This window comes from Lepeophtheirus salmonis, chromosome 3 (genome assembly GCF_016086655.4).
Source record: "Lepeophtheirus salmonis chromosome 3, UVic_Lsal_1.4, whole genome shotgun sequence".
NCBI lineage: Eukaryota > Metazoa > Arthropoda > Copepoda > Siphonostomatoida > Caligidae > Lepeophtheirus > Lepeophtheirus salmonis.
Window position 1 is genome coordinate 22,835,977 of NC_052133.2, and position 19,202 is coordinate 22,855,178.

Here is a 19,202-nt window from a genome sequence, read left to right on the forward strand (position 1 = left end):
ATGTTTGTTTACAAAACAATCGAGAGTAGCGTCTTTATGCAGCAAAATAATAGAACATTCTAAATGATAATATGATTTAATATATTTAGTTTATCGAATACCGTGGGGGTAGGGGTCACCCAAAAAAAATTTAAAATAGTGTTTGGGGGTGTAAGAAAAATAAATACAAACAAGACGTTTTAATTTAATTTAATTAGTTGCGCCCCCAAACTAAAGGGGTTTTCATTAACAGCGCTCCCATTTAAAAAATAAAATAAAACGAAAACGGTTTGAGATATCGACGATTTCTTTATTTGCAGTTAAAATACATTCAAGTTAATTTATTAATGAAATTCGATGTCGTTTGAATGACTACCACGTGCACGTTTTACGAAGTCCAATCGTTGAACCCAATTTCGACTACTTTTCCTTATAAATTGCCTGAAACTGCAGCAATTTCGCGTTGAATATTTGTTCTGAGCTCTTCTAACGTCGACGGATTATTGATGTAGACCAGGGCTTTCACGTCACTCCAAAGAAAATAGTCTAAAGGCGTTAAATCACACGAGCGAGGCGGCCAATTGACTGGTCCATTTCTGGAGATAAGACGCTCACCAAACTTACTCTTCAATAAATCAATTGTAACATTTGCTGTGTGTGAAGTCTTGTTGAAACCACGTATCCTCCAAGTCCATATCTTCCAATTCGTGCCAAAAAAATCGGTTATCATGGAGCGGTAACGATTTCCATTCACAGTAACGTGGCGATTGTCATCGTCGACGAAAAAGTACGGCCCAATTATACCGCCAGCCTGCAATCCACACCAAACAGTATTTTTTTTGGGGATGTAATGGCGCTTCATGAATCACGAGTGGGGTTTCCCGGCCCAATTGCGCATATTTTGCTTGTTAACAAAGCCATTGAGCCAAAAATGTGCCTCATCGCTGAAAATGATTTTACGTTGAAAATCAGGATCATTTTCGAATTTTCCTTCAGCCCATTTTACGAATTCTCGAAGTTTGAAGTGGTCAAGCGGCTTCAGTTCTTGTGTCAACTTGATCTTATACGGGTGTAGGCCAAGGTTTTTTCGCAAAAATCCCCACAACGATGTCACAGAGATGCCTAACGATTGAGAACGGCGCGTAAGAGACAAATTTTGGGTCATCTTGAATTGATACGCTTGCGGCAGCAATATTTTTTTACACTTCGTGCATTTCTTTGTCTCACTGACACAGGATCATTATGTAGCGTGTATGTGGACTCAAATTTTTTCACCAAACCTTGAATTGATGATTTTGCAGGTCGATTACGTTGACCATAAATTGGTGTTAACGTTCTTAAAGTTTGGATCAAAGACTCACCACTTTTGTAATAAATTTTAATAATTTACAAGTGTTGCTCGAGTGTGTACTGCTCCATGATAAAACTACAATTATTTCTGAGCACAGCTGTCAAAAACAATAACAAATATGACGTCGTTTTCGAAACCTATCAACGTAAAATGTGAGCGTTACTATTGAAAAACCCTTTACATACTGTCCCACCACCATGCAGATAATAGTTTTTTTCGATCATGTCCAATTAGATTCATTTCATACTCAAAAGTGACAAAATCCATTTAACTCATATGGTATATTTATTATTTTGCTTTCACGTACAAACGCCAAGTCAGGATATATCTTGGATATCAACGTTATGTTACACAATAGTCACATTCCTGTAATTATAAGTCAAGAATTTGGTACGATTTACAGACTATTGAAACATAATTATTTATTTCTTGAAGGTAATTAAATTTTTTTGAAATATTAGTGACGCTTCAGATTCTTGAGAGTCGATGCAACAATTGCACCTCTCTCGATGATACTTATTCAATATTCAAGTATTAAACCCTTTATTAGCCCTTTGCTTGTTGATTGATTATACTGGATAACAAAAAATTTCTACCAATGAAATGAAGCAAAAAGTATAATTTATCTTTGAGGGTAGAATCCAAAACGGAGCTCAGATTTTATCTGGATCATGGGGGTTCAGGAAAATATAAGATTATAGTAATTTGAGAATAGAATCATTCAGAGTCATTTTTTACCATTAAGATCATTTCAAGTCTGGAAGAGGATATATGCTATAAGTGGATTTTGTTTGTTCTTCAAGAGATAGGATCAAAGCAAAATAGAGAGAACGGAAGGAAGATACTTGATCATCCATCTGAAGAAAAGCTCTTATTCGGAGCTCCATATTCCCCGAGGGACGATGTGAAGGAAATTTATTTCAGGAAATCTACCAGATATCAAAAGGGAGATGTGTGAACTCTTTCCATGGGAAGGAGATTTTAGGATAGAAACAATGAAGAGATGATATTTGTTATCGTTCTAAATGATAAACAAGTCGTAGAATCCTAAAGAATGATTTTTCAGGCTAAAAATGTACTAAATAGGTCGAGTTCAGAACAAGATACAGAAACAATAAAAACACTTATATAATCATAAAAAATCCTTTTACATCAATTATATTTGTCATATTTCAATTTGGTAATTGTTTTAATGGTAAAAATTACACTGAACGATATTAGTCCCCAATTTTATTTAATTGGTAGAAATTTAAACTCTATAGCTGTTCCTTTGTGCTATTAACATTCAATTTTGATTTAAAGGTTTATTGCCATTTTTGTCATTAGATGTATAAGTATCTTATCTAAATCGAAAGAAAGTGTTCATTGCCATGTAGAGCCAACTTAAAAAAACAATTTAAATATTTATGAAGTAACATGGCCTCATATCTTCAAATTTCGGTCCTATCAAACCATTTTAAATTTGAAAAAAAAAAAAAAAATCATCATTTTTCAAATTTTAAATGTCATAAGATTTCTACAACATGGCATTTGAGTTTGAAATATTTTAGAGATCCTTTTTTCTATCAATACATACCAGGAAATTCTTAATAAATAAAATTACGAGATTCTCTCCAAAACAGGACAGTCTAGTATACATACATTTTCATTATGCGACTTTTTGATTAATTTGAGATCGCAGTAATGAACACTTTTGTACTTCAACCTCGCAGGCTCAATTTATGTCTTTAACATCAAATATATTATACTTCATTGAATAAAAAGAAGATTTATTAATGCAGTAATTCTTTTCATTGTAATTGGACATATTTTGAAAATGCAGACTTTAAATTTTCTTTCTGATGGGCATTTACGCATTATTTTTTTAAGCTGTCGATTTATGTACTTTTGCCTATTATTAGTGTCCTAAATTAAATCTTAAAAACATTTTTGCAATTAAATAAAGGACCACCCAATAGTTGGAGAGAATGATGTTATTGGTAGCAGAGGCTGCATAATATTTCAAGGAGTTTAGAAATGGGACTTTTGTAAGATCACGAAGAGTTGGTGGGAGCAAGACATATGGTATTCCTGAATTAGGAGTCTTAATAGTATCAGCTTCCTTTTATTTGATTTGGAGGGGCGGGGGGTTAGAAAATGAATTACTGCTGTAAATAGGAGGATCTTCTACATATAAAATAGCATAACTGCAGGGAAATATTATAATTATACTTGAATTCCGATAAATTTAATTGATTATACATTTTTTAAACAATTTAAACCAAAGATAGGCGAGAATGCTTACTTCAGAGGGAGAAGTTAACACCACGACCACCTATTAAATAATGAAAAGAAAAAAAAAGAGAAGAAACAACCGTTTTTCATTTTCGGGTTCCTAAACTTTAGGTAGACCACAGATTTGTAAATCTGTAATTTAGAGTTGGTAATATTTACATAAGATCTTTCTGGCGAAATTGAGCTGTGTCACCACTAGTTCATGAGATCAGCTTAGGTCTCGAGTATGATGGTCTTGTCCACAATACTCGTATTTTTATTAATCTTATAAATAATTTTTAGCATATCTGAGATGATCTTTTTGGAAAAAAAGTATGAGAGATACAATAAATATATAATTGTGTCAAAAGTAGAAAAATACATCAAATTGAAGCCCAAATCGCCCTTTGGATCCTTTTTGCACTTCTTGAGCCGCGTATTTGACCTAATAGGTATATTACTTGAAAGTTCCGGAGCTTTGGCCTTACAAATCATAGCTTTGAGATTTACAAGTTGTTTAAATGGAACCCTTGGTGGAAATGGGAAGTTTTTTTCATTGTGGGACCCCTTACTTACACTATTTCTTAATTATTTGGGAAACACTTGATGACTGTGGGTAATATGTGATGGGAAATAAAAATCGAATACATTCCACTTTGACAATGGCTTAAAGTGCTTCTTCTCTTGGTATTGCCATGGCTCTATTCAGACAGTCTTCTACAATTCTTCCAGAGTAATTTCTACTTATCAACATCTCCTTCAGTTCCACCATCCTTTGTTTTTACTTTAAATTGTAATTTTTTAAGAATGCTTCAAAAAAGAAAAAAATGCAGAAGATACAATCATTGAGAATATATATCACTCAATTTAGCCTCCACCGACCTCAATAACGGCCTCAATTTTGATCCTGAAGAGCGATCAGGGACTGGAAACTAAAACTGATCTAAATTTTTGTACTCCAGGACGATGAGTCGATCAGGGACTTGTTAATGGTGTGAGGACCTCTGCTGATCTTTGAATGAAGGTAGATCCAAACAAAATAGTCCATCAGATTCAGGTAGGGGGAGCTAGGAGACCAAATATCCTTAGACACCCAGTCGTAGTAGTGCTCTTGGAGCCAATCTTGAGTCGTTTTGGAGGTGTGGCAAGGGACAGAGTCCTGTTGCCACAACCTATAGAGGTCTCCAAACACGTCCTTGATCCAAGTGGGCCTCCCCGACTGATATGTAGATCATTGTTAACCAGAATTATGACAACGGCACATTTGAATTCTGCCTCTGTAAATGTAAAAGGGTTGAAATCTTCTGTTGTTGACTCCATAGTAGTATTATGGCTACTAAATGAAACGTTTATTTCACCCTAAAAAAAACAACACACATTGTAAAATTTCGTCATCTTATATGCCGGAGAAATCTGGAAATTGAAAGCGCATAATTTCTTTGTTACACACAGTATGTATTTAATTATTTTCTCTTAGTCAGTCTGTCAGCATAAAGATAAATTATCTTCCGTCTCTTGAAAGCTATTTTTTTCTATCTAAATGGATATATTGAGGGGGGCACATGACCATATTTTTTTTATAATCCTCTATCATAATATGTTTTTCATAGATCATTTGGCAAGCAAAACCCAATGTGTGATGTTAATGATATATAGAGTATTGATGGGGAAATTTGTCCTTATTTAGGATAAATAATTATTGTCTATGCAAAGAGATAAAAGGACATTATTACCCATTCATGATAAGTAAAAATTGTAAACTAAAAGTTCAATCCAAAAGGATAAGCATATCAACATTCTTAATAAAGGGTGGTAATTTAAGAAATCTCTCAGCCCAACAATATCCAATATATTGTGTGATTAGAAAATTTTGCAATATATTAATGAATGAATTCTACAAGAGTGTCTGTGATTTTTCCAATCAAAATAATTAATTTATTGCATTTGGTAACCTTTCTTTCAAAAGGAAAGAGAAAAAAGATACGCAATAAATAGGACGTGAGCGTTGTTTACTTATATTAGTTTGTAAACAAAGTAACAAAGGGTGATGGTGTCTTGCTGCAAAATAATAAAACTTCTTGAATGATAATATATTGAAAATAAATTATAGGTGTATGTTACTCATTTACACTACTAGCTCTTTCATTCACTCACAATCTCGACTTTTGACTGCTTACTTTAAATTATTATCTAGAGAATAGTTTTTGATTATTATATACATTGAATTAATAATCTTATCAATGACAGAGTATAAAATGACAAGAATTCTAAACGAAGGTATGAATTAATATATAAATCCAACTTCTATGTTGTTGTTGTTTTTTTGAGTTTATAATACGTAAAGTCCGCTCCTAAAAATCATACAATAGTAAACTTACAAAAATTAATGAAATAGCTGAAAGGAAAATACACTAAGTCTTTATGGAAGGTGTTGTATAAATTTTTCTCAGCATGTGGCATTTTTTTAAACGGCTAGTTTGAAAACCAACCTTATCACACCACCTAGGGGATAGTATCATTTATTTATTTAACTCATGCCCTATTAGGTCCCTTTCTTCAACTCTAGGACTATTCTATATTCAGACCTGGTAATAAGTTCATTGCTGGACAAGAAATAATTCGAGTTCAGTTGATCAACATTCATAAGTTTCAAGTGTAGATACATTTACAGCACTTAAAAAATACATACGACATTTATATGATAGTAAGTACGTTTATACCTGAGGAAAATTATCTCCCTATTTACAAGTAAAACTGTATACAGAGAACATGCACTCTTTTTTTCTTTTCCTTTTTATCCTTTAGTTCGCCAAACGATGTAATATTGGAAACTTGTAAGCGAAGCCTCTAGCGCCCCCACTACAAATGGGCTAGAAGAACTAAGAAATTACTACAATGACATAAGTTCAGAAGGTCATTTGTTGACTATTTGTCATATTTATATGGAAAAAAAAGTATTTATTATATTTAAATAGTCAAATATTACCCATATAGAAAAATAAGACCTGTGAAATTAATAAATCTCAGTTTTTATGAAATTATTTAATTCCATTATCAAGCCTATCACAGGTCTCTTTTTAGGTATGGGTATGGATTTGACTATTTGAATCTAATAAATGTTTTTTTTTTCATAAACATATGACAAATGGTTGACGATTGGCCTTTAGAACTTATGTTATGTCATGGTAGTAATTTCTCAATTCTTCCACTTCATTTGTAGCAGGGGTGCTTGAGCCTTTGCTTATAAGTTTTCTAGTATTATTGGGTAAACTAAGGGGAATTTTGTGGTAGAATAAATGAAAGAAGGTATAGAATTTAAACAATCTTGTAATGATTGTTTCAAGTAATTCATTATTTTTTTTTTGGTTCATATGTTTATTTTATGTCATCAGAATAATAATGCATAAATAAAGGTACTTTAATTCCTTAAGACAATTTTAAAGATTGTTTTAATACAATTACCTCTTTTATTTCATTGCTATTCTACTAAAATACATAGAATAAATAAAAAACAAACCCCATAGTTGGTTTAAAGGAAAGGAAAGGAGGGAGGGTATGTTCCATGTGCGGAGGTGCATAAAATGTGTTTAATAAACGAGAGTGGTTTTTTTAAATTGGTAATCTGAACAAGCTTTTTTGTATTCCCTTGCAGTTATCCTTGTTAATTAATTCTGGAGGAAGGATCATCTAAGTACAAAGTAATAACTTATGAAAAGACAAAAAGTATAAATGAGGGTTTACTTTGAAGTTACCCATGTAAGTCCTTGTTGGCCTCAGAGTAGAATTGAAGATCGACATAGGAGTAATTCCTGCCTATGTTTAGATAGAGTGGTATTTGTGTGTATTCCCTTTCTCTATTATTTGCTTGCAGCTAATCTAATTCAATGTCATGACATCTTTGCTGCTATTCTCTCAAACTTTCTTCCAATTGTTAGGATTACAACGCAGGGGCATCTGCAGCCCCTCCCCCAATTGAGAAATTTTTGATTTTTACTAAAATTTGAAATTAAATTTTTTTGTGAGTTTCTACGAATTTGTGAAATTTTTTTCAACAAATTTTAATTTTGGGATTTTTTCTCGAAACAAACCTTCCCCCCCCCCAAAAAAAAAAAAATATTTTTACATATATAATATAATTAAATGCATCAAGATAATAATAACTTAAGAGAATACCTACAAAGACTGTGAAAAAAAATAAAAACAAGCATTTCTTTATTGACTGGGGTAAAATTTACTCATAGGAATAAATAAAAGGTTAATAACATAATTATACAAATTAAAGCACAGTTTATTGACTTTGATTTGATACCCATATGAATGCTATACAACGAACCTTTGCGAAGCTATATTCAAAAGAATACAAACAATCACATTTTTTTCCTTTTCTTAGAACCACCAACAATAAATTTTTAAGGGCCATGCGGCAGGGATATATTTAGGTTCTATAGACCTTGGAAAATGGGAAAAAGTCTAATATTAAAAGGTTTGAAAAAAAAGTTAAAAATTGAATTATAAATACCATTTACAATTCATAATGAGATTAGTCATATTAAAAATGGGAACTGTACAATTCAAATCGGAGTAGTTCAATTCAAACTGAGACCAGTAAAAGTAAAAATGAGAGTATTTAAACTTCTTAAATATATTTAAATATAAAATTAAAAGTTATGACGTATGTATCCATATATCAGAGGTAAAAGTAGAAGATTTTATCATAAATTTAGAACTTGAAAGGTATAAATGTATATAATAGTTTTTGAATTCAATTATTATTAAATATATTAACGAAATATTTATCATATTTTATACCTATCGCTCTTACCCTATTTTCTTTAATTGATCTATTTATATTTCGAATTTGACTATTCTTATTTAATATATTAACGAAATATTTATCATATTTTATACCTATCGCTCTTACCCTATTTTCTTTAATTGATCTATTTATATTTCGAATTTGACTATTCTTATTTTGAAATTGAAATTTCTTATATTGAATACGATTGTTCCCATTTGGAACTTAACTATTCTATTTTGAATTGGACTTTTCTCATTTTGAATTGAAAATAGTGTTGAATATTTCTTGATCTGTACAATGATAATCCCACGGCATCAACAATTACTATGCATTTGTTACGTAATCAGTTAACGATTTCTTGATTTTCTACATTTTTCTTTTTCTTTTCGAAGGAAAGGTTGAGATAAAAAAATAAAAATAATATTTGTGATTCATACAAAATCTCTTATTCTTTGAAATGATCATAAAGTTTTAGATTTCTTAGACTATTTATACTGAGAAGTTATATTGCAAAAAAAAAAAAAAATTGAACTGTTTTTGATAAGACGTTTAAAATATGAGGAAGCATTTGTACGTCTAACTAACAACGTCATAATTATTTTAACGACATTTTTTGAGTAATAAGCTATGTACATCCCAAATAATATATTATAAATTTATTTTTATTTAAATAATTTAGAGGATACTACATTTTCTAATTACTTTATCAAATCCTTGAAAATATGTAATAGTGCGTAGAATATGAATATCATTAGATATTTATAACATATGTACATCCATACTTTACTTTTTCTTGTAAAAAATGATTTATTTAATTTTCTAAAGTCATACACTAATGATGTTTTTATAAAAAAAGAGCTAAGTCATTTTTAGTCTTCAAGTATCGTCGTATTACTATATATTTAAGGAGCATACATAAGAAGTCTGAAGCAATTTCTTCAAATTCTAACAGACATAATAGTTTTCTGATTTTCAAATCAAGAACGTTTCATTGAACCTATTCATGTATGTTGCATTTTATAAGTTATCATATAGATTTTGATATTGATACAAGTCTGTCATTGCTTTTTGTGGTTAAGCTAACTTTGTTGTGTGATATTGATCCCAAGGCCATGTTTGAAAACATATTACACTGCAACAAAACGAAGGTCTTTATTATTGTTATGTAAGCCGTAGAAAACAAAAATTAAAACTTTCAACATTTACAGTTTTGGCCTTTAAAGCTTTTTTTTAAAATCAAGTTTTTATGATATAACTACAATTCAGTACCATATTTCAACATGAAGGAAATATATATATGAAAATCAATGTAAATAACAAATTGATACAAACATTTCAGCATTTGAAAAATTTATATTAATATATAGTATTAGTTATAAATAATTAATAATTCAATATCCCCCTGGAATATTATTGCAATCTATATTCACTCAACCTAACTGGCTAATATTATTAAATTTCTTAATAAATATTAAAGACTAAATTAACCAAGAGTCAATACAGATTGACTTTTTCTAAAAGCATTTTTTTTATTAAAATATATGGTCCATTTTTGGGATACACTTCAGCCAGTATACAAAGCACTTAAAGAAAAAATCCAAAAGATAAGAGCTTCTATTTATTGTCCTTCATTTTACTCAATTTTTTTGTAGTTATATACATCTTTTTATTTATTGTAATGAAGATAAAGTAATAAATAATTCATTTTTCAAATGTTGAAATGTTTTATTAACTTGTTATTTACTTTGATTTTCATGTATATAGTATATAGTTCTTTCGTGTCGAAATATGGTATTGAATCTTAGTTACATCCTAAAAAATTGATTAAAAAAAATATTTATAGGCAAAGGTTGATAATTTTAACGGTCATTTTCGTGTTCTACGAAATGTGGGTTTTAGCCTGCGGGCCAAAATGATGTTGAATGGTGTTATTTAACACTTTTTTAAATGATACAAACTATACTTTTATTTAAATAATTTAATTTGTCTTAAAAAAGGTAGCACGCACACAGAAGAAAAAATAATTTACGTGTATATAGTGAATTTAATTTTGTTCTATCAATATTTTTGGTGTGACTACACAAAAGCAAGAATAAAAATCAAGCAAAGGTGTTAAATCCCCTTAAAAATAATCATCAACAAACGACGTCGTTAGTTAATAGGCATTTTTGACAATCTTTTATCCCCATGACGTAAAATAGCTTATGGTGTATTTTTGAAAGTCTCAGTGTTGTCAAGCTTTGTTTTTATGAATGATGTAGTTTTATGCATGTTCAATTAATTTTTTTTTTTTTTTTTTGTAATGAAAAACAAAAATTTAGAATTTTTGTTTTTTATTATTTAATTGCTACTCATTAAATATTAATGATTTTCACCATCATATCATGTCGTCAATGTCATCTTTTCTCTGACCCTTCCCTATGATTATCCAACATTATCGTTTATAGATAATAAAAACGACATAATATTTCATAAAAATATTTTGATCAGTTATGGGCTTTAATATCAAATTTTGGAATGTGTTGGGATAAATTAAATAAGAACTTAATTAATATAAAATGAATATAATTTTGATTATTATTATTGTCCAATGAAGTTCCCCTTGAAGTTGCATCATCTCGTAGAAAAAAAAATTGAAAGCATAAAAAATATTACTCTATTTACTTATTTCAATTCAACATGAATAAAAATTTATGTATATTAGGTTGATGCATTAATTTCAATAGTTTCAAATATTTTGGGGCACCTCCTATTTTGGTTCATTGTGGCATACAAATACTGTATGTAGTTTTTTGGAAATTAAATAATATTTAGACGTTGCTACCGTGAATTAAAGTTTTATCATTAATGGTTTTAAGTTTTTTTTCTTATTATTATAGTTGTGATGTAAAGCGGAATAATTATCATTTTTGATTGATTTACAGTAGGGATTTACTAGCGTTCATCATTGAGGGGGGGGGGGCAAACGCCCCTAAAAAAGGATCTAGAGACACCACTGTTGTGTAAGAAATATATAAAATACAAGTAAATAAGATAATGGAATAATACAACAGGATCACCTTAATGAATAGCAAAAATAGTTTATTTAAAAACTGTAAAATATAAATATATCTGCACTATTAGACAAAAAAAAAAAAAAAAAGAAGAAGACACAATCATATTATTGATCTAATGGAAGGGTTAAGATAATAAGTCCTTATTAGTGGTTAAAGGTTATGATATGCCTACACGAGAACTTTAACCTATAAAAGGCAATGAGCCAAGAAAATTGTGTCGTATGGAACCAGTTTCTATTATGCACTAAAAATCTATATTCTACTAAATATTTTCAATTTTTCCAGACTGGGAGCAACTTCTAAATTTCAAATAAAAAATTCTCAGATTTTGAATTCAGATTTAAAAAAATAATAATGTTCGGATAAAAAGGTGCCCCGATAGAAAATCTTCAAAAATTAATACCTCCTCCCCTCTTTGCATCACACTATTTTATATTTATATAAGTATTAGTACATTTTCGTATTTGTAGGACTATGATTAATGTAAGCCTTTCGAAGTGTTAAGCAAATACATATTTAGGTAGAAACACTCAAAATATAATTTAACATACATCTCTTCAAATAATAAAAATTTTTACTCAAAGAAAAACTTTACAACTACCGAGGAAAGTTTAAAGAAGGTTTTTTAGAAATACGGAAAATATATCTGCATACATATATTTCTTGAATTCGGAAACTAAAACTTCAGTTTATCGAATTCTAACAACTTTCATGACACTATGTAGTGTAATAAGAACCAAATATATTATAAATATATAAATTGAGGACCCTGAAAGTGACTAATAATTATATTTTTTGGAACATATACCAATTTTTTGGAAGAAAAAAAGGAACCGACTAACAATTAATTGGCCGATTTTTTTCTTCAAATTAATCCATTATGGAGTAGCATTACATATTCCATCAAATGATTCTAAGTTATTGTTTTTTGGACAGACATAACTTTGTTTTATTAATATACTAGCAGAAGACTACAAACTTCTTCATATTATAAAAACTGATTTCGTGCATCAACTTTTAAATTTTTTTCACCGATGAATCAAAAAATATTAAAACCTCATTAAGTGTTTTAAAATTTTTTCTTTCAACTGGAGGGGGTGATTTTTTGCCCCAAGCTTCCACGCAAATCCGCAGTTCAATTTATATATTTTTTCACAATTGAGTAGAAAAATATTCAAGTTTTCTTATGTTTAAAAAAAATTATCTATTAATTACAAGGGTAATTTTTGGCGCGAAAACGTCAAATCCCATTCGGAGGTAATTTTAAGTTATTAAATATTGCGACTTTTCTCGAATTTTTGCAATACCAAAATACTTGAAACCCTACAAAGCATTATAAAGGTAATTGTTTTGTAATGTCTATAAAAAAGTCATCAATTATATAACTTAAAAGAAGTATATATTGATGTCGTTTTATGCGTCCTGACATTTCTTATCGATCAAATGTTCGAGCAACTTAATACGTGGGGGGGAGAAAAAAGATTAGAGCACTCCCTCTTTAAATCCTCACCAAATTCTTAATTTACTCTCTGTTTTTTCATGAGCACACTCATACGTAGCTACTTAATCAATTCATAGACGTTCTCTCCTTGAGAAAAACAAAAATTACTTTAGATCGTTGCTAATGTCACTTTCATTTAAAAAGAACTATTTAAGGTACTTCCCTTAATTTTCTTAGATGATATGAGTTCAACTAAACTCCTGTGAGATTTCATTCATTTTATGGAGTGCTCCCTGAATATTATACTCTATGTTTTTCTTTATATTGTATTGGTATATGATATACATCAGGGGATACTTTATACAGTGTATCCTTACTACTACTACTACTTTAATACATACAGTCATTCAATGAAACACACAGATAAACTTAACTTTATTAATATAGATATTATGAGTATTACTATTAATGTAAAATTCCTGTTATATTTTGTGCCTTATGGGGTAACCTTTAAGTTAGATTAAACTTACCAAGATTGAGTGAGTAGTAGAGGCCTCTATATAGTGGACCATAAAACGTTTACAGCCCGTTCTAAATCCTAAAGACTTGTCCAAATCGGATGCAAAAGCTGTCTTATTATAGGAATATTATCCTCTTAAATGAGGACAATGTTATAAATTATTAGTTCAGAATTTATTATTCATATCTAGAAGAGAAAAATGACCTTTCTTTACTTAAAAAACAAAAAAAAATTGGATAATACTTCAATATACGTATGTACATATAAACATCGAGTAATATATTTCAGAAAAAAAACAAACATTCCCTCTCGAAATTTAAAAAAAACGTCAAAATAGATTTGATTATTTTATGTGTCTTTGTTATATACCTAATCAAAAGCAAGTAATCTTCAATTTACTTCTGAGTGCAATTTGAATGTAGCCTAATTTTTTTCTTATCCTTTCATTTTAAATGTTAAAATTGAATATTTTTCTCATTCCTTACACATATTGCCGGTTTAATAATATTAGCAATATAGGTAATAAAGTCAAATATAGTTGCATAACATAAGGATTATATGTATAAAACAATCATAGAGGAATGAATGCATGAGTACATTTACTCTAATTGTAAGTGCATCAATCCATCATATACAATACAGTCAAACTAATATTCGAAAATGGTGTATTTTTGAAACATGCGTAAATTTTGTGACTCTTAAAAAAAAGTGAAGTTATATTCAAATTGCACTTAAAAGATTATGGAAAGGTACTTCAAATTAATCACAAAAGCAAATTCAATTTTGGATCCATTTCATACTAATTAATTGATATTTATATATCAGAATATTATTCAACCTGAAATTGTTAGTAAATGATGGATAATATTTTCACACTTACAATTTTTGTCCAGGGCAATTTTTTGAAGAATCCGTCTATAAGTATACTCATCTCAATGTTTTTTTTTTATAAATAAGGTAGTACAAGTCATATCATTTTAATAGCTAGATTATTGCACTTTTATTAGCTTTTTAGTACCTTGTCTTGTGATTAGGTTATATTCTTAGTTATAGGGGCCATTTAAGTTGGATATACTTATCCCCTTTGACTGTGATGTGCCCTAATGTTATATCTAAATCATGACCAAACACTGGTTGAAAATTCTGATTATTTACGCGTTGTTCCTTTTCATTTATAGATAGTTCACTAAATTTAGCAGGAGTTGTTAATATCAATGCTTACCCAATTATAGAATAAAAAAATAATTTATTTTTAAAATTAAAAAATCATATAATTTTAAAATATATTTATTCATGTAAATATTATATTTAGTATATATTTTTTAGAATCATTTTTTAAAATTACAGACAAATGTTTACCAATTATTCTTAAACTGAATTTGAGACCCTAAATCTCACATGAAGCGGTAAAAAAACAAGAATAAAATTAGAAACTGTTGGTACTTAACTGGAATTCTTTGCTCATGATCCATAGTCATATTTGGAATGCAATATTTTAGAATAAAATACGTCGTTACCTTTATTGTATCTCTTAACCTTTCCATAAAAAAGAAACAGAAAGAAGGAGCAAAATCAATTTGTATCAATTCTTCCCCTCAACAATTGTTCACAAATTAATAAGAGCTAATTCAAATTTAACCAATCAACATTGACAGCACTGATATGGGGGTAACAAATATAAACTTTGACCGGTGACAACAAAATAAACTTTAAAAAAATGTGTTGTGGCATAACGCTGTATTAAAGCTTTCTTTTAATTGATATGTAAATATTTAATTTTTATAAATGTATTAAAACTGTTTCTTATGAAAGGTTGTGGATCGAACCATCAAATTAGATCTGAACGATATCAATGAAAAAGTGAATATGGCTTCAAAGGATCTTCGGTTGGAGCGTGTTCGACTCATCAAAGTCAAAATTCATGAAGTTTTGGGGAAAGACGTCACTATTGCTTTAGGAGAACTAAACACCGATGTTAAGGTGGATCTAAATTATAATGACCTGTTCAAGACAGACGCAATTGTAAGTAGATTTTTCTATAGTAAAATATTTTTTTATCATTTTGTATATATATATATGTTGGCAAGTTTATTATTTTTATAAAACTTATATTGTAATGTATAAAACTTTACATCAACAATTGACTCCAAATTTTGCTAGAGTAGATGTTCATATTCTAAGAATTATTTTTTCAAACAACGTTACATTATCTAAAAAAAAAAAAAAATTAAGGGAGAAAACAAGATTTGATTTGTTCAAACTACTATTCAATTGCATATGGTGATACTTCAATATTTATTTCATCTAGTTACCACAATGGTTTACTAGCGAGTAATATTTAGTAGACTTGTGTCCGTTCTGCAAATTAACATTTATTTATTTATGCATGTAGAAAAATAGGGGGGGGGGCGTTATAACTAAAAAATGAACTGCATCGAAACATGGAATTGTCAAATCTGCGCTAAACGGTGTATTACTGTACAAATATCTATGTGTAGTTTATATATATATATAAAAAAAACAACTTATTATATATCTAATTTCCATAATTTACAGAAAGTCATAGGTTTTTTATTTTTATTTTTTGATGATTAATCGATAAAACTAACATATAATTACATATAAGAAAAATCATGAAGTTTACTTTGTATTTGCCTAAGATGCTATATTATTTTTATCTGCGCCATGATGTATTTTTTAGGGATCTCAGTGAATGATCAGTTTCCAAATCTCTTATTTTGTTGATAGAAATAATTTTTTACAATCAAAATGAGGAAAGTCCATGAAACCATGTCTTTAAGACTGTTGAAAAAAATTACAACCCTACTCTACAAATCAATTGAAACAAAATATTTATATTTACGACTGAAACGAATAAAACTGCAGTTGTTTTGGCAAAAAACGTTTTTGCTGTTCTCTTACCTGCTAAAATATTATTATTATTTTTTTTAAGGTTAAAAAAATGTTAATTTCTACATTCATATATACTATTCTATACGTGATTGAATTCAAACTAATTATTCCAAAAATAGGCTAATATAGAGGGCACAGCAACATGATTTCTTTTTTTCTAAAAGTAAATGAAACAAGTTTTGTAAATCAAAAAAAATATTATTCTTAATTTTATATTGATAGCATACATTTAAAATTTTGTTTCACACAGTTTTGAAAGTCATCTCCGATAGTGTCATCCCCATTGTCCATAAACGGAATAAACCAAACTTTGGTATTTTAATACCCAGTGATTTTTTTTCATTTTTTGTTTATCTTAAATAGCCTTTTCATTGAGAGATAGTTATTCTATACAAAAAGATAAAAAACTTAATTAGCAACATATCTTTTTTGATAGTTGCAAATAATTAGTGATTCCGTAAAGGTCTTCGTATTATTGGGGTTTATCAAATAAATCAGGTTGTAATTACTCGATTTAAAAGAAGAAAACAAACACCAGTTTAAATGTTATGCATAACAATAGATATAATGGAACCAATTTTAGCTATTTCGTGTTATTATCTGTGAGGTTATTTGAGTTTAAAGAGTTTTGTAAATTTCAAATTTGGAAAAAGGAATTGAAAAAATCGTTTTTCGTCTATTAGAAATTGAATCAATTAACTGACTTTCATTAATTGTACACATAAAAACTCAATTTATAAATTGCTATTAGTTTAATTAAAAATTTTTTTATGTCAAACCACTGTTGGCAATATTTATATCATACGGGAAATACACGGTCATAATTACTCCAACGCATGATTTCAAGAGAACTTTTTGTTTCTAGAATGAAACCACACCCACCCCGCTACTACTTCTACAGCCCTTTTGCCACACATAATAAAAAAGGAAACTACGTCGCTGTATCCTGATGAGTACATACACCAACGTATTTAAAAAAAAATGTAAACAATCAATTCTTACATATTTCCATGTGGACATTAAAAACTCTAAATATAAATATAATAGAATGAGTTATGATTTATGAATGAGCATGATTAAAACTAAACTCTTGCAGTTTTTTGTTAAAACTTTAAACATTATTTATATAATCTTTGATCCTAAAAATAAAATACTGTGTATCAGGGGCATTGCAAGCCTTCATTTGCAAGGGGGGGGGGCAAAGTCCGAAAAATTATCAAAATCTTTATATAATTACTTATATAAGTAGGTTTATTATATATATATTTATAAACTAACAGATAGTTCCTGCGTTGCAGAGCTCAATAGAGGGGAATAAAAACATCGAATGAAGGTATAAGAAAGAGACAGATATATATATATAGAACGAAAAAAGTGAAATGAGGTTTTTTTTTTGGTCAAAATAGGTTCTTGGAGGTTAAAAAAATATGATATGAACATGTTTGGTTATTTTAGACGCCTACTTCTATATTTCAGACTGATCTGTTAGACCATTTTGAATTCCATGAGGGTTAACACCCAAAAAAAAACATATAAATATATTTAAAAGATGATATTTTTTTCCCAGAAACTTTTAGTGGCTAAAGCCCCCCTAGAAAGGGGCTAGCGACGCCATTGCTGCGTATGAAAAGAATATACAACATGCACTCATAGATTTTAAGCCCATATACAAATAAGATCTAAGCAATGAACAAATTAAAACTAAATATATTTGAAAAAATACATTTACAAATAAATATGTAGCTATAATAACTAATAATTTTGTTAAATTTATGGATGGATATACCTAAAAGAGATAATTGTACTGAGCTTTCTTGATATATTATTGATAATAATATAGAAAATAGCTTTATATTTAAATAGAAATCACTGACCTCTTTAATGTATTTACTCCTTAGGATCCTAACAAGACATTTATAAGTAATACGGAACTTTCCGCCCTCTTGGAAAACGATGACCTTGCACCAATGCCATCGGATAGAGAGGTTTTTGGAACAATTTTAGAAGATATAAGTAAAAAATTCCTAGAGGACAAACAGCGGTTTGAAAAGAACAATCAAGAAAATCAGAATAGGGTGTCGAATGCCTTAGAGAAGAAGTTGGCCTCAAGAAGGGTCCGACGGGCTAGAAATCGTGTGGAAGACAAAGAAAAAGAGGCCTATATTGATATTAATGCGATGAAAGATAAAGAAAACAACCCCATTAAATAATACGATTTTATAAAATATTGAAGAGAAATATTATACGTACAATTGGAATAATTTTAAATTTGTAATTTTACGACTTTATATCATATACGAGTTAAGTCTATGATAAATTTTCGTGAGGAAATGCTGAGTTCTGAAGCCTTAAAGATGAAGAAATTGGCGTTTTGATCAATATTTGATTAGCGATATATCGTAAACCAAAGCAATAATTGGCAGGTATTTTATATACATTAAAAATCATTAATAATCTATCTGTTTACATAAATATAGCTTCTGTTAAATTTTTTATAGGCTTCAGAACTCACAGTTGGATTGAAATAGAGATCTAAACTTTCATTTCTGTGTTTGTTTACTGTCAATAACCCACTTACCAAATTTTAGTCATATCTGTTTCTTGTGTAAATTTATCATATTTATTTTTATGGAATTAAAACAAATAAAAAAATACATAATTAATTACTAATTATTATTGGCATGGGCTCAACTATCTTTAATTATTATTCGGCAAACAAAGTAGATTCTATAGTTGGATCTTCTCTTGAGTCAAAGAAACAAGTTTGAAGACTTTTCTAATATCATATACTAATAAAAAAAGGACTATAATATACAGGAAGCACTGTATAAAATGAATGAAATCTTGCAGGCGTTTAGTTTAACTCATATTAAAAAAAGAAAGAAAAATAC

General features: G+C 29.0%; 1 protein-coding gene across 2 annotated transcripts in view; it reads left to right on the top strand.

Annotated features, from left to right (window-relative positions):
* The window catches only part of LOC121114681 (uncharacterized), a 34,261-nt gene extending 15,271 nt beyond the window's left edge, over positions 1-18,990 (top strand). The window contains exons 7-8 of one of the 2 annotated variants that reach the window (XM_071887178.1): positions 15,211-15,420; positions 18,210-18,965. In XM_071887178.1, the coding sequence (XP_071743279.1) occupies positions 15,211-15,420; positions 18,210-18,521 (522 nt within the window). In that variant the 3' untranslated portion in view covers positions 18,522-18,965. Of the gene's footprint in view, positions 1-15,210; positions 15,421-18,209 lie in introns of both variants that reach the window. The other variant, XM_040708715.2, reaches the window with a different exon arrangement.
* The last annotated feature ends 212 nt before the right edge of the window (positions 18,991-19,202 follow it).